This window comes from Callorhinchus milii, unplaced genomic scaffold, assembly GCF_018977255.1.
Source record: "Callorhinchus milii isolate IMCB2004 unplaced genomic scaffold, IMCB_Cmil_1.0 Scaffold16, whole genome shotgun sequence".
In the NCBI taxonomy this organism is placed as follows: Eukaryota; Metazoa; Chordata; class Chondrichthyes; order Chimaeriformes; family Callorhinchidae; genus Callorhinchus; species Callorhinchus milii.
The window spans coordinates 1,713,830-1,737,405 of record NW_024704757.1 but is presented as its reverse complement, the minus strand read 5'-3'; the positions used below and the strand labels follow the sequence as shown (position 1 = coordinate 1,737,405).

Here is a 23,576-nt window from a genome sequence, read left to right as displayed (position 1 = left end):
ATTTCTCTTCTTTTGCAATAACAATTGGGTGAATAGAATTTTAAATGGAATTGAAAAAGTAATCCCGGAAGAATATTTCAGGATAATATAATAACATATAATATAATCCTTGCATTTGATGTAGCGTCTTATTACATTGTTGAGACATCTCAAAGCGCTTCACAGATCACACTGTAGAGGGAATTTGTGGGCGAAAAGCAGCAGCTGGAGGGGGGGGGTGTGGGGGGGGATTGTGGAAGGTTGGGAACAGATGGGCCGAAGGGCCTTCTTTATCCAAACTAATATTATGAACTTGTGATCATGGGATCTGCAATACCCATGTGTACAGGCAAATGGGACCTTAGTTTAACATTTCACCCGGTCAGGCAGTGATCTCAAAGTGCTTCACAGGACTCATTGTAAAGTATAATGATTGTATTTTGCAAGTGAGCGCGAAAGTCAATTTGCACTCAACAAGAAAGCATGGAATTGCCAGTGTTTTATGTTGCTGTCTGTAAGCGACTTCAGATGCTATTAGGACGACCTTTACGGGAAAGATTTTAAGTTCACCGCTCTGTCAGAGGTGCCGGGCTTTGGACAAGGCGTTAAAACATGTTCTCGTCTGCCTGTTCAGGTGGATGTTAAAGATCCCGTGGCACTATCCGAAAAGAGAAGGGAGCTTCTCCCCTGGTGTCCTGGCCATCAATCCCCCTAAGATAAAATTGGGCATTCACTTCCGTGGCTGTTTGTAGGATTTTGCTGTGTGCAAATTGGCTGCTGCGTTTGTGTACAAAATCGACCGGCCCTGCACTTTACAGTGAATTCTGTGAAGTGCTTTGAGATGTCTTTCCAATGCAAATGGCGCTCTATTTCAAGTGTAAATTGTATTGCAATTATATTGTGCATAGTAAATGTAAGCAGTGTTTAGTTATTATTAAAGCACCTCCCTCCTCCCCTGTTGTCACTTGCGATTCTTAAGATTAAGAAATCTTATTTGTAAATCCCATTAAGAAATTTAGGAAATGTTGAGACACCACAATGCTGAGCCAGGGAGAGGGGGAAGGGGACGGTCAAAGAGCACGGTCTTCAGGTGCGACCACAAGATGGAGAAGGAGGAGGCAAGGCAGTGGGATTGAGGGAGTGTTTCAGAGAGTCGGGGCGTAGTGGCTGAAAGCGCAGCCACTGATGGTGGAACAGAGGACATGAGGGACAAGCAGGAGGCTGGAGTCAGTCAAGCGGAGGCAGCGGGTAGTGGTTTGGGGAATAAGCAGGTCAGAGAAGTAGGGAGGTGCCAGGGCGTGAAGGGAATTGAAGACAAGCATGAGGATCTTGAAATCACCCATGTGAGAGCTCACCCTCTGTGAGCCAGGCCCTGTCTCCAGCACCATGCTAACAACAACAGGGTGTGGATGACAGGAACATTTACATAGTTAAGTGCTCTTCTGCGTGAATGCTTCCTGATTCAGTCATGTTAAACTTCAATTGTTAGCAGACACCATTGGTGAACAAGTACACTGGGGGCTAGACCAGGCTGGAAATACTTGAATGGGTCAGGGTGTGGGGACGGAGGAGAGAGTGGAGACAGAGGAGTTGGGAGACGAGAAGGGGGGGGGGATGACTTTTGCCCCATTCTGTGCTCAGGTGTTTGCTGGTATGTGAGTAACCCCACACTATTGTAGTAAAGCACTTGCATAATACAGTATCATTTGCAACGTTCAAGTAGCTGTTTTTCTCCGTTTATCGCCTAAAATTAGTCACATCTGCTGCTCAAAGGAGACGGCGTGCACATTGCAGAGGAAGCTGCTGCCCCGTAGCTCCCAACCTAAGCTTTGGAAAAATGCCCTGAGCCGTCAAAGCGAGGCCAAACTGAGACCCCGCTCACCTGACATTACAGTGTCTTCCTGCAGTCAGTCCACTGTGTGAGTGCAGCAAGGCTTGGCGGTTGTTTAATGACGGACAGAAGTGACTCGAAGGATTCCTACCCGAGCAATTAGCCTTAATGAGGGCAGAATGTTATACTCCTGGGGAGAGAGGCAGTGGCGAGGAGGTGGGATATTGAGGATTTTCAGCCTCAAAAAACAGCAGAATGTGCCAAATGTCACAGCACAAAATAACCTGCTAAGAACTCATTAATTAGTCATGAAATGTGACCTGTCGCTTCTCTTGTATATCTGTCTTCATTCCAGCCAAAATTAGACCAAAATATTAAAGTATGCTTTCCTCGGGCTTGTTACATACAGGGGAGAATGACAAAACACTGCATCTGGTGGATAGTAAATCTGAACGCAGTACAAATCACATATAGGACTTTTCTATTTATTTATTGTTGGTTGCTGCGGTATCTGACATACACGGAAACCCACCAAAATGCTTCCGAGTCCTTCAACCCAAACTCCTGGGAGTTCCACATATGTGTGGTTTATTTGTGTCTGGTATTGAGTACTCGCTCTCTCCCTCTGGAGATACACACCCTGCTTGCCTAATCCCAGAGGGTATTAGCTGCAGATTGACGAGAGGCAAGACTTGGGGGACTTGAGTGTGTGTTGTGGTAACTGCTGAAATTGAGCTGGGGTTTAGGATCAGGAGGAGTGTAGGACAGGGAGGGTATTGGTAGGAGATGCGGTCCAATTGGAAGGTATTGAGCCGGGCTTTGAATGAGGCAAGGAAGGCAGCAAGGCGAAGGGACTGTGGGAAGGAGTTCCAAATAAAATAAAATAGCAGATAAATATTAACCAAGATTGCAAGATCCCTTTGTATAGCTAAGCAGCTATTGTATAAAATATGTACTGATCATTCTTTCAATCCTTGGCTTAACTTGTATTCCATTTAAAAGAGTGCACAAATTGTCATTTTGCCAAATCTCATGCCCACAAAATACAGTCACTGCACTTTACTATAAATCTTGTGAAGTGCTTTGAGATGTCTCAACAACATGATAAGGCGCTAAATAAAATGCAAGGGTTATTATTATTATTATTATTATAGCTGAGGAAAAAGTAGTGGATGTCTGCTCTGCATATGTTGGTTGTCTGACAGATGCAAGGCTATCGCTGGCCACCACACAGAGAGAACCATATTTCTCCTCAGCACATTTCCTGCAATATTGATGCACTTAAATAGAAACTTAAGAAGAATTCATAAATTGGCCAAAATTAAAAAAAACTGGCAGTGACTTTTGTCCCAAATTTATCGAGGAAAATGTGAAGGATTTGGAGGAACGTGCATTGAATGTTCTCTCTGCCCCACCACACTCCACTGCCAGTCTGGTTGAGATCAGCAGCTTCAGAACTTCCTGAAAGGATTTGATCCTTTGTGATGGACATCTTCGAGACTTCTTCTTTGACTGCGCTCTTGGTCATCTTTCCCTCGCCTTGTTCCTTTCAGCTTCCACACCAGTTTGGCTACCCAGACAGCGGAGTCAAGTACCTTGTGTCAAGTCCTCTTGACTTGAAAGGTGCTGTATAAATGTCAATTATATTGTAGCATTTCAACCGCAGCCTGGCAGTCCTCCCGCTGAATCACAAAGCAAAGCATGTTTCTTACCCCCATACACCCACACAACAATACACCCAAACACCCATACACACACCTGCACACCCTATACACACACACATATACAACCAACACAACCACTCGCAAATGTGCCCATCCAGCCACACACACCCACTCACCCACATACATGCGCACACCTGCACATCCATTCCAAAACGTTCCAATTGCTCAAAGGCGATAGATAGAATCTTGTGAAGTGAGGGAATTAAGGAATAAAGGGAAAAGGCAGGGAAACTTAAGTAAACAATTTGCCGTGATGTAATAAACCAGCAGAATAGGCTTAGTGGGCTGAATGGCCGCCTCCTCTGTTTCTAAATTCCTTTGTGCTTCCAGATCATGATCCAATTATTTTCCTCTCCCAGGCTGCATTTTCCTTGAATGTTCCCCCCACCCCACGCACAATATTTATCCTCATGTGCCTTCAAAAACCCAGCAGACACATCTAACCACCATTTGGTCCCTAGCCCAGTGACCTTTCTTTGAAGGAAATTCCAAGCACAAAGTTTGGCCGAATGACAGGGCAACTTGGAACAGCCTCAAGTAGGACATCTCTACCTGGAACTGGGATTCATTTCCCAGGCAAAAGATCTCAACTTCATCTGGGTTTAGACCAAACAGATTATATCTAATCCTTCTGAGAGTCACATCCCATTAGTTAGGCTTTGGTCTTGGCTCCCAGCCCTGGGTTAGTGAAAGATGTGCTGTGGTGTGGGCCAACGGCAGAATGTATTTGGGAGATATGCAAGTTCAAGTTATTGAAATGACCTGGAAGTGTAGTTTGACAGAATAAGTCTCCGTATCGGAAGGTCCCATCATCAACTGGTCAAAGCTCTGAGGTCAGCTCCAACCATAGGATTCCCTGACCTCTCATGGAAGAGAAATCCAGCCCGTTTCCAATATTGAAGCAAGTATCTGTCTCTTGAAAATTGCACACTCCCACACGGCATGTAGACATGTGGGGGGCGGGCAACTAACCCATGGGGAACTTTAAAGAAGCTACACCCAATCTGGGAGTTCTGTACATACCACGTCATCTCAACATCTCAAAGCACTTCACAGGATTTACTACAGAGTAGATTGACTGTGTATTTTGTAGGCGAAATGCAGCAGCCAATTGCACAGCAATGTCCCACAAACACAGTGAGTCACCAATTTTATTTGGGGGATTGTTGCCCAGGACACCAGGAGAGAGGAACTCCCTTTTGTCGAATTGTGCCATGGGACCTTTAACATCCACCTGAACATGCAGTCGGGACCTTGGTTTAATGTCTCATCCGAAGGACAACATCTCCGACAATGCACGTCCAGCACTGCATTGGAGTGTCACCTTAGACCAAGCGGATTAAGGCAATGTAATCTTCCAAGGGGCTATTTTAATACAGATCAGAAAACCCTGGAAGAGCAAAGTGCACCCAACCAAGAACATCTGGCTGGATATTGGCTGATGATAGATAGACTTATATTTGTGGGAAGATTCCGATTTCAATGCTGCATTATACTTTTTGTTATGTTTTCAGCGAGCAAAGAAGGAATAAAGTGACTTTGGCAAATTAGTAGGACTAAGTAGTTTGCCAAGATTCACTTCCTACTCAAATCAATATGTAGACTTTAAAAATAACACTCAGTGTAGACCACTTGAAAAGCGACTGACATGGGTCTGCGTCCATTAGACTAATAGTATTCTTTATGTCTATCCGTTGTGGAAATGTCCAATTACAAGGCCCCAGCCCACTGTGCAGAAATGACTATGGAGATAATCTGGATCACAGCCACCAAGTAGCTACCTCAGGAACCGCAGTTCCCTCCCTAGTGATATTTTCATACAATGTACCATTACAAAGTTCCATTCAGAGCCCTCGCTTCAAGGCATTTGACTGCTGCTGCTTGATTATTCTTATTGCCTTCAAGTCATTTAAGGCCCAAAATTCCACCTGTCAAACCATCTGGTCTGGAGCTTTTACTCACAACTTTCTGACTCATAGGTTACAAACTGAGGCAGGCTGGATGTAGAAAGCCCTTCAGCCCATTCGATCCCATCCTTCCAGATTAGCAAGCCTACCATCTGTAAGATTGAAAGACATTGCACCACTCAACACCCAATACACTGAGGTTAGAAGTTGTTCTGTAAACTGAGTAGTTATTTCCTGAAGTTTGGAGCAAACATTGCAAAGTAAACAGTCATTCAGCGAGTCCATAGCTTGGAGATGGAGAGTTATACAGAGAAATAGTTCACTAAATTATAGCGTGGGAAAAGGCACTGATAACGTCTTGTGATGTTATGAGTACATGTATCACTTTGCTGGCATTGTTGCATCAAGATTTATTAAACGTCAGCATGACAGGGCTCATTAACTACAGGGCTTATGACTTGCTAATCACAGCCTTGCAAATCCTGTGAAGCGCTTTGAGACATCCTCCTGATGTTATAATGCTGTATCAAATGTAAGGATTACAATTAATTTCACATGATACAGATCAAGTAAGAGCTTTGTCAGTAACGGCATGGTCCGACCACAGAGAGCAAATGAGGCAGACTATAGCTAATGATGATAGGACTGTTAACCCAGACCTGCTGTAAGTCTCCCATCCTCTCTGCCCCTCCAACAGGGGGTAACAAGCTTTCAACCATTGTGTCCCGCTCTTGGGAACACACTGAAAATCCCCCGCAGCTCACACCCTCTATCTCTGATTTCAAAACCTACCTCTTTGACTGCCCTTATGTCAATGCCCCTCCTACCCGACTGAACTTTACCCCCCCACCCACCCCAAACCTGGGTTCCCACCGTATCTCTGTAAAAACAATGTCCCATGTGAATGGAGCTCTAGTATGCAATTTGTTCTTGATAAACCAGTGCTGTATCACAGTAAACCATTACTCTTTAAATCAAAGATAATAACCACAATAACAATCCTTGTATTTGTTACAGTACCGTATCATAGAATTAAAATGTCTGCCTCAAGGTGTTTACAGTATATTATTTATATTGTCTTTCATGTTAGGAGGACGTCGCAGAGAGCTTCAGGGGATTTAAGTGTGGTGACTGAGGTTATTACCCCGGAAGGAAGAAAGGGAGGGAGGAAGGAAGTCATGTTCTCATTATAAACAACAAGTGATCACACTGTAACATACAGAGCCCATTGTCTGAAAATTCTTCTTTAACATTCACATAATATCACAAATACAGGACATTTAAATGGGTTTAATATGTTTAGATAATTATTTGGGGAGGACAAGTTTGCAGGTCTATGGGGAGAGAGCGGGGGAGTGAGATTGATTCGGAAGCTCTTTTCAAAGAGCCGGCACAGACGCAATGGGCCAAATGGCCTCCTTCGGTGCTGAATATATCTATAATTCTATGATTCTTCCCCTGGGTATAAAAACAATGGCAAGCAACATCCACGTGATGTCAAGCTAAAAAATAGTTTTAAAGCAACCCCCAGGTAATGCTCTGATCAGTAAATCACTGCAAACATCAGGCAAAAAAANCAGCACTAAACACCAAGCTGGTCACATGGCCTCGCAGGTTCAGGCGATCAAATACAAGCAATATTATTGTATAAGAGAAAGATAATGGAACAACTCACATTTTTAGAATTCCACATACATTAAAACATCCGTGCAATGTGATTTTTAAACCCCAATCAGTCCCTTTTGCAGTGTTTTATACGAAGCATCAAGTTTTCCAAAGCAGGAAACCTTCTGAAGTTGAGCTCAGCAGTCAGTCTGAGCACCCATCACTACAGGAAGCGACCTGTAATAGTAATAATAATAATCCTTGCAATTGATATATCACCGTCTCACATCATTAAGGCTTTTCAAACGCTTCACAGAATATACTGTAAACTATGGGCGAAACACCGCAAATAATTGCGCACAGCAGTGTCCCACAAACAGTCGTGCATTGATTGACCAAATCATTTTTTTTAAGGGATTATTACCGCCAGAAAGCGATCCGCCATTCAACTAACAAGCAGGATCCTACTTACTGCTAGGTAAACAGAGTTGTGTGGAGGAAGGAAACCTGCCCAAGGTTTCGCCTCACCGGGAATCAAACTTGGGTCTTCTCGTTTGCAAGGCGAGTGCTCTAACCAATACGTTATGAACGAGGAGAGGAAGGTCTTCAGGTAATCTCTCTAATACCTCAGCCTCAACACTTTCAATCGTTTTAGCCACGATGTTTCTACATAAAAGACAATTGGAAGGATAGAGACTGGAATATTGGTGGAAGCCCACTGGCCCATTGAGGTTCCAGTCTGTTGTCAGCCTGGCTAAGTTGGTAGCAATCTCGCCGCTGAGTCAGAGTTTGCATATTCAAGCTCCACATCGGGACTTTTTTCAACTCACAGTCTAGGCTGGTGTTCTGCCATTGCAGTTATTCCCAGTGCCCTGGCCAACAAACCCCCAAATAAAAATGGGTCATATTTTTTTCAGAGGTCCCCAAGCCCTGGTTCCTGCCAACCTGAGCCTAATAATTTCTGGAATTAGGTCAGCAGGATGCATCCCTTCAGGGAGAGAGAGTGCATTCCATTCCAACAATCTATCTCTGGGATTTCCATGTATAGGTGGGATCCATGAAATTCTCAGTTTGGTTTGAATACTTCTAAGCATGGTGACAGGTTTCACATGTGTCAGAAATCCAACTGACCAAAAGAAAAAATATATATTTTGGGGAACATTGCTGAGTGCAACTGGCCTGCCGCATTCACCCACAAAACACATAGTCACTACACCAACGTTCTTCCCCCTCGAAAGGCTGAACCAAAGGATAACAAAGATGTATTATTCATTTTGTGGGAGAGATTCCACCTGGTCCCAGAATTACTGTATTTATGTAACATAAATAAGGATTTGAGCCAAGCCTCGGTGCTTATGCTAAGCCTAGGTGGAATTTCAGGTCCCAGGTGAGACAAGGCTGGGATGTCTGCCACCAGCAGAAACCTGGCCAGCAATGGTCCAGGATGTTTGTACTCATGTGCAGCGCTCCTGGTGCCCCCAAACCACAAGCCGGCACCATGCGGAGGGAAGGTGAAGTAAAACAGGGAGCTGAGAACTAGGACGGAAAAGGGGGAAGCGTTGCACTTTCCACTGAGCCGAAATTGTTTACATCAAATCAAACAGCCCTTAAAATGTGGCATTTACTTTGATCAGGCACACTCCCACACACTCTCTCCTGCCAGTGACCGAGCCTCGAAATCTCACAGCAAAGAGAAATGAAAAANTGTCGAAAATTCGACGCATTTCGCAGGATTTCCAGAGAAAACATTTTAACGACACCACAAGGGCGCCAAGAGAGAAGGTCGACCTCTACATTCAGAGGCCCTGAAGCACACCGAGGAGCATTCGTTCACACCAAGAAAAGCAGTCACTGGGGCCAGAGGAAATGGTATCCAAACCCGAGAAACAGAATTCATTCCAGAATCCCAGTCTGCTGTCTTCAAAACATATTTTTTCTTCACGGCAGCTTTCCGGTCACAGTGAAACTATTTGGAAATCATTGCGCGGAAGTGATTTAGGACGTCTTTTAGTAAACGAGCCTCAAGTCCTTTGAAACAGATCCACTTGACCTGTGGGTATCACCGTCTGTGGTGTGTTCTCCTGTCACACGTTCCTCTAACACTGGGGGTAATAATTCCTTCAATAAAAAAAATTGGTCACTTCAATCCATAACTGTTTGTGGGACACTGCTGTGCGGAATTGGCTGCTGCATTTCACCCACAAAATATACAGTCAATTCACTTTACAGTATATTCTGTGAAGCGCTTTGAGACGTCTCGAAGACGTGATAAGGCGCTGTATCAAATGTAAGGATTATTATTATCATCTTCATTGCCCTCCTCTGGACTGCCTCTAGGGCCTAAGCAGCCCCTTCATGTCACGACGACCAGAGCTGTGTGCAGTATTCTGGGTGTAGCTTAAGCTTTGAGTTCAGCATCATGTTTGCTACTGTGTTTTGACCATCTTAAGGGAAGTTACAAGGTACAAGGCACAAGGCACTGGAAGGCAGGAGTTGGGCTGGTGTAGGATTATCACTGAACACAGCTACGCTTTTGCACACAGCAATGTCCCATAAACAGCCATGGAGTAATTGAGCAATTTTATTGGGGGCAAGGAATCATTCCGCTCAGCTCCTGTTAACACTGCAAGTCAAAGCCCTAACGGGTAGGGTGGTCCTAGCTGGACAAGCAGTGGGAAAATTCCCAGACATCGATATCAATGGCAAACTATGTGGTTTTAGGTGGTTAGACTCCAGCAGTTACCGCAATAATAATAATAATCCTTGCATTTGATATAGCGCTTTTCACGTCGGGAGGACGTCCCAAAGCGCTTCACAGAACACACTGTAAAGTGAATTGACTGTATATTTGTGGGCGAACGCGGCAGCCAATTGCGCACAGCGATGTCCCACAAACAGTCGTAGATTGAAAATGACCAATTTATTATTGTTTTTGGTTTTGGAGGGATTATTATTAGGCTCTGTGTGGAGTAAGGAAACTTGCCCAAGGTTTCGCCCTCTGCCTGGGATTGAACTCAGGTCTCTCACTTGCAAAGCGAGTGCTCTAACCACTGAGCTACAGGACTCCAACCACTGAGCTACAGGACTCTAGGGTCTGCGGACTCTGGGGGACTGCGGACTCTGGGGTCTCCAAGCCTTGGTTCTTGTCAACCTGTGCCTAATACTTTCCGGAATTTGATAAGTAGGATGTGTCCCTCCGGGAGAGAGTGTGCATTCCATTCCAACAATCTATCTCTGGAATTTCCATGTATACGTTCAAAGCGAGGAATAATCAGTCAAAAAGCTTTTGATGTCTGTATCGGAATGGTACACAGACTCCTCTTGACTGTCGTGTAACAGAAAAGATTGTAACACAAATAACGGGAGGTGCGTTATACAGAATCCAGGCGTGCGTGAGCAAAGTACCACCTCACGACTGGTTTGTAATCCACACACAGAAGGATGTGGTTTCTGTTAAAATGACCTTTCCTGCACAATCTTGAGATTTCAGCCTGTGAGAAAGCTTTTCTGCAGAGTCTCCCCATAGACTGAATGAAGCCTGCAGCCCAATGTGACTTTGCAAATGGCACATAAAACAGCGGCATCTAATCCCTCAGCAAGAGAGCAGAGAGGGTGATTTTGGGGAATTTTTGACACACAAAGAATGTTGGGATGTGGGATGGTCGAGGCAGGATCGAGATAAGCTTTCAAGGGGGAATGAGATAAATATCTAAAGAGGAATCGTTTGCAGGATTGTTGGTCAGAAGGGCAAGAAAGGCAATTAAATAGATAGAATAATACAGCACGGAAACAGACCATTTAACCCAGTCCACGACAATGCTTATAATCCACACAGGTCCCCATCCCTCCTGCTCCCCTCTCCCATTCCCTCTTCAACAACAACAACAAATTCTAATTAGACAGTCTCTTTCATGTTGGGAGGACGTCCCAAGGCCGTCGACAATTAGAGGTTGGGATCAGAGAGGGGTGGAGGGCAAGGGAGGTGAAGGGCAAGTGGGGGTGGAGGGCAAGGGGGGTGGAGGGCAAGGGAGGTGGAGGGCAAGGGAGGTGGAGGGCAAGTGGGGGTGGAGGGCAAGGGGGGTGGAGGGCAAGGGGGGTGGAGGGTAAGGGGGGTGGAGGGCAAGGGGACATGGAGGAGGGAAGATGACCGAAGGCATGGTCGAAAAGGAAGGTCTTGAGACAGGAATCGGGACATTTCCATCTAAAATAATAATTATCCTGCATTCGATTCAGCACCTTATCACATCATTGAGATGTGTGTTTCACAGGATTTACTGTGAAGTGGCTGTGTATTTTTTCGATAAACACGGCAGCCAATTAATGCGAGTAACCAATTTTATTACAGGGGATTGTTGGCAGGGACATTGGAAGAAATTCCCTTCTCTTTCAAATAGTAACACAGGATCTTTAACGTCCACCTGAACCTTGGTTTGAGGTGTCACCTAAAGGACGCCATCTCAGACATTGCAGCACACCACATTGTACTGGAGCGTCAGCCTCGACTTATGTGAGTTCAAAGTCCTGATTTGGGGCTTGAACCCACAAACGTCTGACGTGGACACGTTGGACCCAATGGCCGACTTCTGTACTGTAAATTTCTTTGGTTCTAATGGATCAGATGGCAAAGGGGGTTAACCAGAAAATAATCCTGTTTGCAGTCTTAACACAGGCTGCATTGTTAGAGGAGCAAAAATCCACACGCTTCTGGCATATAGAGGTCATGATACAAACAGGTTATTACATCAGATGTTTCAGGATTCCTGGTCTTTTCTAATGAGCTTTTTATTTCGCTGATGACAGATCAGATCTTCACTTCTCACATAGACCAGTGAGATTCTGCCCCCTGGTGAGCAAATGGTGGCAGTGCAACATCCGTGGGGCAAAATGGGTAACTGTGGGGAGTGCTTGGCCTAAGTGATAGATACATCAGAGGCCTCTTAAAGGAGTTCTCCTGCCTCGATAAGACCTAAATATGAATTTAATTCAAAAATGCAATTATTATATGCTGTCCTTTTAACTGGGGATCCAACGGAATCATGCACATTTGGAATATTTATAAAAACAACTTGCATTTATGTAGCGTCTTCACGTCTTGGAGTGTTTATACAGTCTTTAGTGCACTGAGCACTGAGGCTTGCTGAGCAGAATGTCCTTGTGGTCCTGTTGCCTCTGTCACTCTGCAGCTCTCAGCTTCTCTTCTCAGTGTTACAGCAAAATACAAAGGTCACAAACCCTGCATTTCAAGAGCAGCTGAAAATAATAATCCTTGCATTTGATACAGCACTTTTCATGTCTTCTGGACATCTCAAAGCGCTTCACAGAATATACTATTAAGTGACTCGACTATATATTTGTGAGCGAAATGCAGCAGCCAATTGCGCACAGCAGTGTCCCACAAACAGTCGTGGATTGAGTGACCAAATGATTATTGTTTTTTGGGAGTGATTATTATCCCTGGAAAAGCGATCCGCCAATTGATTAACAACCGGGTTCCTATTTACTGCTAGGTAAACAGAGGCGTGTGTGTGGAGTAAGGAAACTTGCGATGCAAGAAGCTAACCACTATGCTATATTCCATGAGGAGCTGGCAGACTGGTAACATCTGTATAAACCCAGTACACTCAGAAATCTTTCCCATTGTTAAGAGGGATGAGCTACAAGGAACAGCTAGCTTAGCCTAAGATCTCTTTCCCTGCTCCTTCCCACCCAACCACATCATAAGTTATTTCAATAATGATCTGACCACATTGTGAGATCCCATGGCGCTATTCAAAAAGAGAGTGGAGTTTCTCACCCAACAATCCCCCAGATACAATTGGCAATTGCTTTGTGGCTGTTTTCCAGAAAAGAAAAACATTTTGTCACTCAATCCACGACTGTTTATGGGATACTGCTATGTGCAATTGGCTGCTGAGTTTCACCCACAGTCAATCCACTTTAAAGTATATTCTGTGAAGAGCTTTGAGACATCTCAACAATGTGATGTGGCGCTGTATCAAATGCAAGGATTATTATTATTACTACGAAGGTTTTTAATGGTGAAGACGTCTGTTGTGAAGGCACCGATGGCACATCTCATTTGCTTACAGGCTGCGCTGGAAAAGTATCAAAAATCAAATTGAGTATTTCTCTCCCTCCAATGCTGAAATGATACAGTTCTGACTGTAGCTTAATTAAACAGAAGAACTCACAGCCTGCTTAGATCTACATAAAACAGTTTACATCTTGATTAACAGGTTCATAAGGAAAAATTACCCAGTAATTTTGATAAGAACTTTAATCACAGTTACCAAGACGACATTCAAGTCTTTTTTCAATTTAGCCAGAGAGAGACAAATTAGACCTCCCTTCAATGTGTCATTTTCTTTAAAATGTATATTTATTGGTGAGTCGTACCTTCCACATCCCAGCTCAGTTGGCATCCGTTGTGAGATGAGAAAGAGACATCAGATTTGATGTGAGCGATATCTGGTCGCAAAGTCTTTGGCAAACTTCACCCAGGAGCTGCAGGTGTTGGAATCCTGCGATAAAAGGATCCCAGACACAGTGGGGACTCACTGCTCCACAGGAGCTTCTCCAGCTTAGACACTGATAACCAGTGCAGACCACATTGGCAAGCCATCTGCCCACTGTCACTCCCGTAGTCTCACACATCTCACACATCTCGGCAAGTGGCTCTCAGTGAACACACCAGAGTTCTGTAGTGTAGTGGTTAAAGCACTCGCCTCACAAGCAAGAGAACCCGGGTTCCATTCACAGGTGAGGCGAAACCTTAAGCAGGTTTCTTTGCTCCACACATCTCTGTTTACTTAGCAGTAGATAGGAACCTGGTTATTAGCCAAATAACGGATTGCTTTCCGGGGTTAATAATCCCTACCCCAAAAAATTGTCAATGTCTCACAAACAGTTATGGATTGAGTGACCAAATTCTTCTTAGTATTTATTTGGGGGAGTGATTATTGCCCACGGGAAAGCAATCCACCTATCAACTAACTTACTGCTAGATAAACAGAGGCAGGTGGAGTAAGGAAACTTGCCTAAAGTTTTGCCCTGTCCAGGAATCAAACCCAGGCCCTCTCACTTGTGAGTCAAGTGCTCTAACGACTACCCTACTCCAGTCTTGTAAGGCATGATATCAAATGTGAGGATCATTTAGTTGTCAAATACATTGCTTTATTGTGTAAGCATACGAAACTCAGGCAGTTATTGGAGACATAGAGCACCACGGTTAACTTTTACTGATGGTTATCTTATAACATTGCTGCAAGTTCACTTCAATCCACGACTGTTTGTGGGACGCTGCTGTGTGCAATTGGCTGCTGCATTTCGCCCACAAAATATACAGTCAATTCACTTTGCAGTATATTCTGTGAAGCACTTTGAGACGTCTCATAGACATGATAAGGCGCTGTATCAAATGCATGTGTTATTATTATTATTGTTCATTCCAGGAATAACAGCCACTCACCGATTAACAATAATAATAATAATCCTTGCATTTGATATAGCACCTTATCACGTCTCAAAGCGCTTCACAGAATATACTATAAAGTGGCAGCCAATTGCGCACAGCAGTGTCCCACAAATAAAGATGGGGGAGATGAAGGCAGGGTCGGGGGGGGGGGGGGGGGGAGAAGAGAGGAAGAAGGTAAGCCCTAGTTTGTGGTTTATATTTATATATCATTTAGATAATTATTATGCAAAAGAAAAGTAAATCTCCAGATTTGTCCCAACTCTTGCACATGGTTTAATAATCTGTTGACAAGACATGGCATATTTATGTTCTGAAGATCCTCTGGCTGCTTTTGTTAATCTTCTCCAGGACTGGCAGAAAGGAAGCCAACATTGTCAATTCCAAATCAACAACTGGATTCACTTATGTGCTGAACAATGTGCCCAGAAACACAGCCATTTTACAGAGACCATCGATTAGAATCTAATTCTGTTATAATTCCTCCTGTTCCCCATTCTTGTTCATTTTTATTTTCACTCCTTTTGTTCTTGTTCAACTTTAAATTCCCACTGGAGCTCTCTACTCTAATCCCATTTCCTGTTCTTCCTCCTCCCCATCGTGTTGGTACTGGTGCTCGCTTCCCCACTGGAGCTCTCTTCTCTAATCTTGTTGCCCACTCTTTCCCTGTCGTTTCTGTGCTTTTGAATAGTGCCACAGAGATCTTTAATGCCCACCTGAACGGACAGACAGGAGCTTAGTTTAACAGCTCAGCCAAAGCCGTGGAGTCCTGTAGCTCAGTGGTTAGAGCACTCGCTTTGCAAGTGAGAGACCTGAGTTCAATTCCAGGCAGAGGGCGAAACCTTGGGCAAGTTTCCTTACTCCACACAGAGCCTAATAATAATCCCTCCAAAACCAAAAACAATAATAAATTGGTCATTTTCAATCTACGACTGTTTGTGGGACATTGCTGTGCGCAATTGGCTGCCGCGTTCGCCCACAGATATACAGTCAATTCACTTTACAGTGTGTTCTGTGAAGCGCTTTGGGACGTCCTCCCGACGTGAAAAGCGCTATATCAAATGCAAGGATTATTATTATTATTATTATTATTATTATTAAAGCACGACACCTCCGATAACACAGTGCTCCCTCTTCATGTGCTATGTGAGTTCAGGTAAACGGGACTTCAGTTTAATGTCTCGAATGGTCGATGGCACCCGACAATACAGCACACCCTCAACACTGCATTTGAGTGTCAACCTAGACTCTATGGGTATGAGTTCCAAGTCCGGATGTGGGGCTTAAACCCACAACCTTCTGACTCAGAGGCGAGAGCGCTGCCAACTGAGCCAGGCTGACACACTTTAGTGAATTCCAAAAACTAGCACAGATTAGACTCTGATTATCCTGTAATCAGAGTCCAATGGTCAAAACTGCAATAGGGGCACTGGGGCCTGAAAATTCATTCAGTCCTACTTATCCTGTTAAATCCGCTCGTGTCTTAAAATTTAAAATCACTCAGATTTGTGGGAAATTCTTTAAGTCAGCTTTAATTTGGAAGCCAGTTTTCCACAGTTGTTAGGGGATGAAAAAAAAGCAGCTTCCAAATTCAGAATGGATTTTCCATAATTCTGCAGAATCTTAAACTTTAAGACAAAATGGTCTTACAGGTTAAGACTAGGTGGAATTTCAAACCCACTGGATCTAAATCAGGTTCGGTTCCATCACTTTTTTTAAAAAAAGCAAAGAAACAGGCAAAATGTTGAAAACCTCACTCAGCAAATTTTTCTTGTTCGTTTGAACAGAAATTCCATCAACTGAATTTACTCACAAACACACTCTCAAAATAGGTAGAAATCTGCCTCCCGAAAGCCTGAAATTATTCCTAATCTCCCTTTTTCTGCCTGTGTGAGTGCCTTGCCTTAAACTGTAAAACCAGGCAGCCCGAGGGAAAATATTAAACTCCAGCCTCAATTTGAAGCCGTCTTTTCCGCAGTGCTTAAAAAGAAAAACAGCTTCTAAATTATTATAATATTCCTTGTGTTTGATACAGCGCCTTATCATACCGTTGAGACGTCTCAAAGCGCTTCAGAGTATACTGCAAAGTGAATTGACTATGTATTTTGTGGGCGAAATGCGGCAGCCAATTACGCTCAGTAGTGTCCCACAAACAGCCGTGGATGGAGTGACTTTTTTTTAATTTTAAAGGATATCCCCCGAAAGCGATCCGCCAATCGACTAACAGCTGAGTTCCTACTTACTTCTAGGTAAACAGGTGTGGAGTAAAGAAAACTTGCCTAAGGTTTTGCCCCATCCAGGAATCGAATCAAGGTCCACTCACTTGCGAGGCGAATGCTCTAACCAACACGCTACAGGACTTCTTAACTAAGACTGGAATTTAAGAAGCTTCCACATATTCTTTGCCATAACAATTTTTTCTGACAGTGCCCTGCAGGACCCCGATGCACACTCTCGGGTCCCCAAGTCTTGGCACTTGCCAACCTGCGCCTAATACTTTCCGGGGAGGGAGAGCGCATTCCATTCCAGCAATCATTCTCTGGGATTTCCATGTGTAGGTGGGATGTATGGAATTTTGGTTTGGTTTGGATCTTAAGCACGGTGATGGGTTTCAGCACGTGTCGACACCCGACTGACCAAACCAAAAAAAAGAGGTTTGCAGACAGACAAAACTGAACAAAACTCACTTTATTAAGAAAAAGAGACGTTGTGGTACGTTTACGAGCTCTCAGGAAAAATCTCTGTGGTAAAAAAAATGCAATAGATATGGGAAGAGGTCACACTGATAACCAGCGATTGGGCAGTGAACAGAGTGGGTCTGACTCGCTGGGAGTGATGTCTCTCTACTGTTGGCTGGTCGCTTCCTGGGACCTCTCACTCTCACCTGTGACAGACGTTTCCTGCTCCTCCCCACTAGATTTGATCTCTGCCTCCTTGCCTTCCCGGGGCTCGATCACACACCGGCTCCTGTCCGGCTCGGGCTGTGTTCCCCGACTTTCCTCCGTCTCGCTCTTGGCCACTTCCTGTAGGTTGTACTTGCGGAAGAGAATATAGTCCTGCACCACACTCACACAGCAAACACTCTTGATTATCTCCACAATGATGGTATACTCTGGGTTGTTCAGGTCCACTTTGTTCTCAGGGTTCAGGCTGATCACTACACCTGGGGACAGAAGCAGGACAAATCACCTCAGCAACGACCAACAACAACACACACACAACGCACACACCCACCCACACACACATCACAACACACACACATATCACAACACCCACTCACCCACACATATCACAACAGTCACCCACACATACATATCACAACATTTACCCACACACACACCCATCCACACACACATATCACAACACCCACCCACCCACACACATATCACAACACCCACTCACCCACACATATCACAACATTCACCCACACACACACACCCACACGCCCGCACACACATCACAACGCCCACCCACACACACATATCACAACATTCATCCACACGCGCGCGCGCACACACACATCACAACACACCACACGCACACACCCACACGGGCACACCCACATACCTAACAACACACACATAACGACACACACAGACAACACAAACACCCAACCCACACGCACAATACAGAACAATAACAAATAACAACAGCAGCAACAAATTGCATTTGTATAGCATCCAAACCCCTTCTGTGACCTGTCCATTTCCTCCACTCAATGGGCTCCGGGCAACCCGCCCCACCATCGACGGTCGGACCTTCAACCTTTCTGGCCTTTAGATCACCATCCAACAGTCCCTTCACCTCGGGGATGAAATTTTTTATGTTTTTAAATTTTATTTTGAAAGGATTATTACCCCCAGAAAAGTGATCCACCAATCGACTAACAATCAGATTCCTACCTACTGCTAGGTAAAGAGAGGCAGCCATGTGGAGTAAGGAAACTTGCCTTAAGTAATAATAATAATAATATGGTCACTCAATCCATGACTGTTTGTGGGACACTGCTACACGCAATTGGCCCACAAAAATTTCGCCCACAAAATATATAGTCAATTGACTTTACGGTGTATTCTGTGATGTGCTTTGAGACATCTCGAAGACATGATAAAGCGCTATATCAAAAGCAAGGATTATTATTAGTAGTAATAAAGTTTCCCCCGCCCAGGAATTAAACTCAGGTCCTCTCGTCTGCAAGGCGAGTGCTCTAACCACTAAGCTACGGGACTCCACAAATCCCTGACTGTCCACTGTCTTGGGAGATCCACCCTACATAAAAGGCACTATACAAATGTAATTAAGTTGCTTCAATGTACCTGCCAGAGCCTTGATGACATTGTCTCTACTCATGTGACTGTTGTTCCTGGCCTTGTAGACGATCTGGAAGGTGGCTTTCTTGGGGGCTTTGAACCAGGGCTCCATGAAGGTCTCAAAGTATCTGGGGATCTCCTCCATGAAAGCCTTGCACGAGCCTGAAACGGGCAACATGCGCAGAATGGCTCTCGTCTTCTTCTTCTTGGTCGTGTGCAGATCCTTCAGAATGTGATGCACCAGCTTGTCCGGTTCTGCTTTTGACAACGAGAGAGAAAAAAATATAATATCTGGATTTAAAAGAATCCTCATCTGCAAATTTACTCCAGGGCACTGTTGACGACGGACCAGCCATCCTGGCTCATTGGCAGGTCTTGGAGGAGCAGAGATAAAAATAATAATATTAATAATTGTAATAATCATCATCATTCTTGCATTTGAGACGTTGAGACATCTCAAAGCACTTCACAGAATATACTGTAAAGTGGATTGACTATTTTGTGGCCAAAACATGGCAGCCAATTGCACACAGCAGCGTCCCGCAAACAGTCGTGGATTGAGTGACCACTTTTTGGGGTTTTTTAGAGGGATTATTGACCCCCGAAAAGCCAACAGCCAATCGACTAACAACCAGGTTCCTACTTACTGCTAGTTAAACAGAGGCTTGTGGAGTAAGGAAACTTGCCTATGGTTTCACTCTAGTCAGGAATCTAACCCAGGTTGTCTCGCTTGCGAGGTGAGTGCACTAACCACTACACTACAGGACTCCACAGTATCTTAAATAGGTGCCATTTTCTCCTTTATGTATAATGCAAGACCTTCCCTTGCTGACCACAATACAAATGAAATACAGTTCACCTCACCCCTTCCCCTGGCCCCCTTCTCCAGAATCCAAGCCTCACCAATGTTGAGTGTTCTGATGAAGACCACATTGTTGGCCCCGCTCTCCAGGGCCTGGAACCTCCGCAGCTGCCTTGCGGTGGACGTGTAGATTTGGTTCACCTCCTTCTTCAAAGCGGTTTCCACGTCATCCTCCGACTCCTCGCCCTCGCTCTTCGACTGCCCGTCGTCCTCAGCAAACTGCGGGCGGTTCAGCAGAGAGGAGAGTGAGGCCAGTCCAACCAGAGATCAACACAGCCACAGACCAACACACTTACACAGCCTGTACACCAATACACCTCCCGGGGTGACCATGTCAAATCTGGGAACACTCTCAAAAATCCTTCCCCCGCCAACCCCACCCCGATCCCAGCCAGCCCCCAGCTTTTGGGTGCAAACCCCTCGTTGTCCAGCGCGGTGGGACGTCCACCTGCCATGAAAGTCGCTGGATAAATGCAATTGATTGTTGTCGATGTCCCCCTCATCTCTGATTTCCCCCCTCGCCCACAAAATATAATAATAATAATAATAATAATCCTTGCATTTGATATAGCGCTTTTCACGTCGGGAGGACGTCCCAAAGCGCTTCACAGAATAGACTGTAAAGTGAATTGACTGTATATTTGTGGGCGAACTCGGCAGCCAATTGCACACAGCAATGTCCCACAAACAGTCGTACATTGAAAATGACCAATTTATTATTGTTTTTGGTTTTGGAGGGATTATTATTAGGCTCTGTGTGGAGTAAGGAAACTTGCCCAAGGTTTCGCCCTCTGCCTGGGATTGAACTCAGGTCTCTCGCTTGCAAAGCGAGTGCTCTAACCACTGAGCTACAGGACTCCAAATACAGTCAATTCACTTTACAGCGTATCCTGTGAAGTGCTTTGAGACGTCTCAACGACATAAGGCGCCGTATCAAATGCCAGGATTATTATTCATTGTCTTTGATGTCCGCCTTTCTATTCTCTGATTTCCAGAAACTGGGGGTGTAGGCTCAGAGTACGGTCACTCTAGTCATGTGTAACCCCCCCAACCCCCCCACGCTTCTCAGCCCCCCCTCCCCACACGCCCCGCGCCTCTCACCCCAACCCAGCCTCTCGCTCCCCGCCCTACCCCCCCCCACCTCTCCGCAGCCTGTACCTTCTCGGGGCCATACAGTTGGTCTGCGTACTCGTTGAGGAGGCTGTAAGCCTCGGCCGTGCACTTCCTCTGGTTCATGTTACAGGTGATGAGCATTCCCTGCATTCCCACCTCCAGCTCCCGGCCAGAGCGCTGCCGCTTCCCCCCGGCCGTGCTCTGGTACTGACTCTTGCTCCTCTTCTTGCCTCTCGCCTCCGTGGCCATCGCTGCGGCTGCTTTTTTTTTTTCGGTGCGGGGTGGGGGGGAGGAGGCAAAAAAAAATAAAAATAAAAGCACGAACGACGGCCGACGGTCAGAACAACCCTCGCGCCGGGCGGCCGCGATCGGGCCGCCGAGACCTCTGGGGGGCGCTTCGCGGGCAACGCTGCCGGGCGGAGTGACCGCGCGTTTCGCGGGCGAAACCCGGCCGCCGATTCGCGCGCAGCAGCGTCCCGCGAACGGGCGTGGATTGAGCGACCACATTATTTTTTTGGAAGAGATTATTAGCCCCCCAGCCCCCCCCCAGGGCGAAACGAGAGAAAGAGAGAGATACAGGGAGAGAACAGCCAAGGGCTGTTCTCTCCCTGTATCTCTCTCTTTCTCTCGTTTCGCCCTGGGGGGGGGCTGGGGGGCTAATAATCTCTTCGAGAGCATAAGGAGATAAAGACGAACAGCGTCAACTTCACCCCCAGGGACCACCAGGCTGAGTGCACCAACTCCGACCTGGTCCCTCGCCCCTGGCCCCCACCCCGTTGCCCCGAGCCCCGCACCTCCGTCACGTCCCCACGGGCAGGCGGAGGCAAACGGCCGTGGATCCAGGCAGCCGGCCACCTGCGGACGGAGGCACTCAACACTGGCTTCGGGCAAGTCAGGCTCCGGTGCCTCTGCCTCTTGACATCATATGGCTGCGACGCTCGATGAGCAACTGTTCACACCGGCTCTGGGTCCTAGTGCCGTCAATTCCTCCCCTCGCGTCTCTCATTCTCCCCCCGCCCACCGCTTCAAGAGCAGGTCCACCTCGTTCGCCTTCCCCCACCCCGGCAGGCACACGTGTCCCGAACGGCCTCTTGTGCCGCATCCCCGTCACGTTATTTCCCGAAAGAAAACTTATTTGAGTTTGAAGGAATCAACATTTCCTGCTTCGACCGCCCGCAGGCTCACTATTCGCTCGCTGGGACAGTGTTTGCGTAGATCCGTTCTGGATTTACTCCCTTCAACCGCGGGCCGTGTCCGCTGGCTTTACTGTTCTGGCCAAGTCGAAACAGCCTGTCATGATCTACAACAACAACAACAACAACAAAATGGCATTTATAATAATAATAATAATAATCCTTGCATTTGATATAGCGCTTTTCACGTCGGGAGGACGTCCCAAAGCGCTTCACAGAATATACTGTAAAGTGAGTTGACTGTATATTTGTGGGCGAACGCGGCAGCCAATTGCGCACAGCAATGTCCCACAAACAGTCGTAGATTGAAAATGACCAATTTATTATTGTTTTTGGTTTTGGAGGGATTATTATTAGGCTCTGTGTGGAGTAAGGAAACTTGCCCAAGGTTTGGCCCTCTGCCTGGAATTGAACTCAGGTCTCTCGCTTGCAAAGCGAGTGCTCTAACCACTGAGCTACAGGACTCCACGCCTTTCACATCGGAAGGACGTCCCAGAGCGCCGAACAGTCAGCTGTCGGGGCCCGAGCATGGGGGAGGGGTGGTGTAGGGGTGAGGGAAGGCAAAGAGGTCTACATTGTTTTGCCCCTTTGGTTGCCCTTCTCTGTATCTTCTCGATTTCTCCAATATCTTTTCTGTACTGTGGCGACCAGAACTGTACACAGTCTCTACGTATGGTCTCACCAATGATTTATAGAGGCAGGATTACCCCACTATTTCGTCTGCTATTGATCTTTTGATACATCCCAACATCGTTACTCACTGCCACAGAGCAATTGTTGGGAGTGCTTCAATTTATTGTCAATCAGGACCCCCAGGTCATTTTCAGTTTCCATACATACTATTTTACTTCTGTTCAAATAATGATATTCGGTTCTGTTATGCCTGAATCTTTCCCTTTAGTAGTAGTGATAATAATAATAATCCTTGTTTGTGGGATGTGGCAAGGCCCAATATCAAATGCAACGAATAATATTATTATTATTCGGTACGAATTGATTGGAAGATCGCAAACGTCACACCACTTTTTAAGAAGGGTGGGAGAGAAAAGATGGGCAACTATAGACCAGTTAGTCTGACATCGGTGGTAGGGAAAATTCTAGAATCCTTAATTAAAGATGTTATAGTGGGATACCTAGAGGATCACAATATGATTAGACAGAGTCAACATGGCTTTACAAAAGGGAAGTTCATTGCCTAGTTCATTCCCTTTAGGCTAATATTGATTAGCCCAGGCCTGTAACCCACACGTTGCAGTGAGTGAATCATTTCCAGAGGCTAAGCTGAGTTACAGAAAATTCCAGTAAGACTAAATCCAGATGCCTGGTCTTAGCTCCATGTTATTTTTATGAGCAAAACAGCGGGTTCGTTTCTCCGAGGATTTCAGTCTCTCACCGATGACGTCCACATTGAGTCCAGCAGTAAGTCTCACTCAATGCACTTTCATCCGTGTGGGTTTTATATGAATTGGTTTTCATTTGAAAATGGGAGGAGTTGAGATATGTTTTGGTAGTTAAAAATATGCCGAAGCTCCACACGCTTCTGCTCACCTCGCAGTAAGTAAGAAACCAATTGTTAGTCGA

The 23,576-nt window shown here is 45.5% G+C and overlaps 1 protein-coding gene across 3 annotated transcripts; it reads right to left on the bottom strand.

Annotated features, from left to right (window-relative positions):
- Positions 1-17,186: 17,186 nt before the first annotated feature.
- On the bottom strand, positions 17,187-21,796 carry thumpd1 (THUMP domain containing 1). Of its 3 annotated transcripts, none has more exons than XM_007908211.2 (5): positions 21,597-21,796; positions 20,848-21,062; positions 19,731-19,908; positions 18,834-19,085; positions 17,187-17,680 (listed from the first exon to the last, which is right to left on the bottom strand). In XM_007908211.2, the coding sequence occupies exons 2-5, from the start codon at positions 21,049-21,051 to the stop codon at positions 17,361-17,363; spliced, it is 954 nt and encodes a 317-aa protein (XP_007906402.2). In that variant the 5' UTR covers positions 21,052-21,062; positions 21,597-21,796; the 3' UTR covers positions 17,187-17,360. The 3 variants fall into 3 exon arrangements, with proteins under 3 accessions (XP_007906402.2, XP_042197026.1, XP_007906403.2); XM_042341092.1 differs by having other exon boundaries at positions 20,848-21,059; XM_007908212.2 differs by having other exon boundaries at positions 18,834-19,082; positions 21,597-21,789.
- Between the last annotated feature and the right edge of the window lie 1,780 nt (positions 21,797-23,576).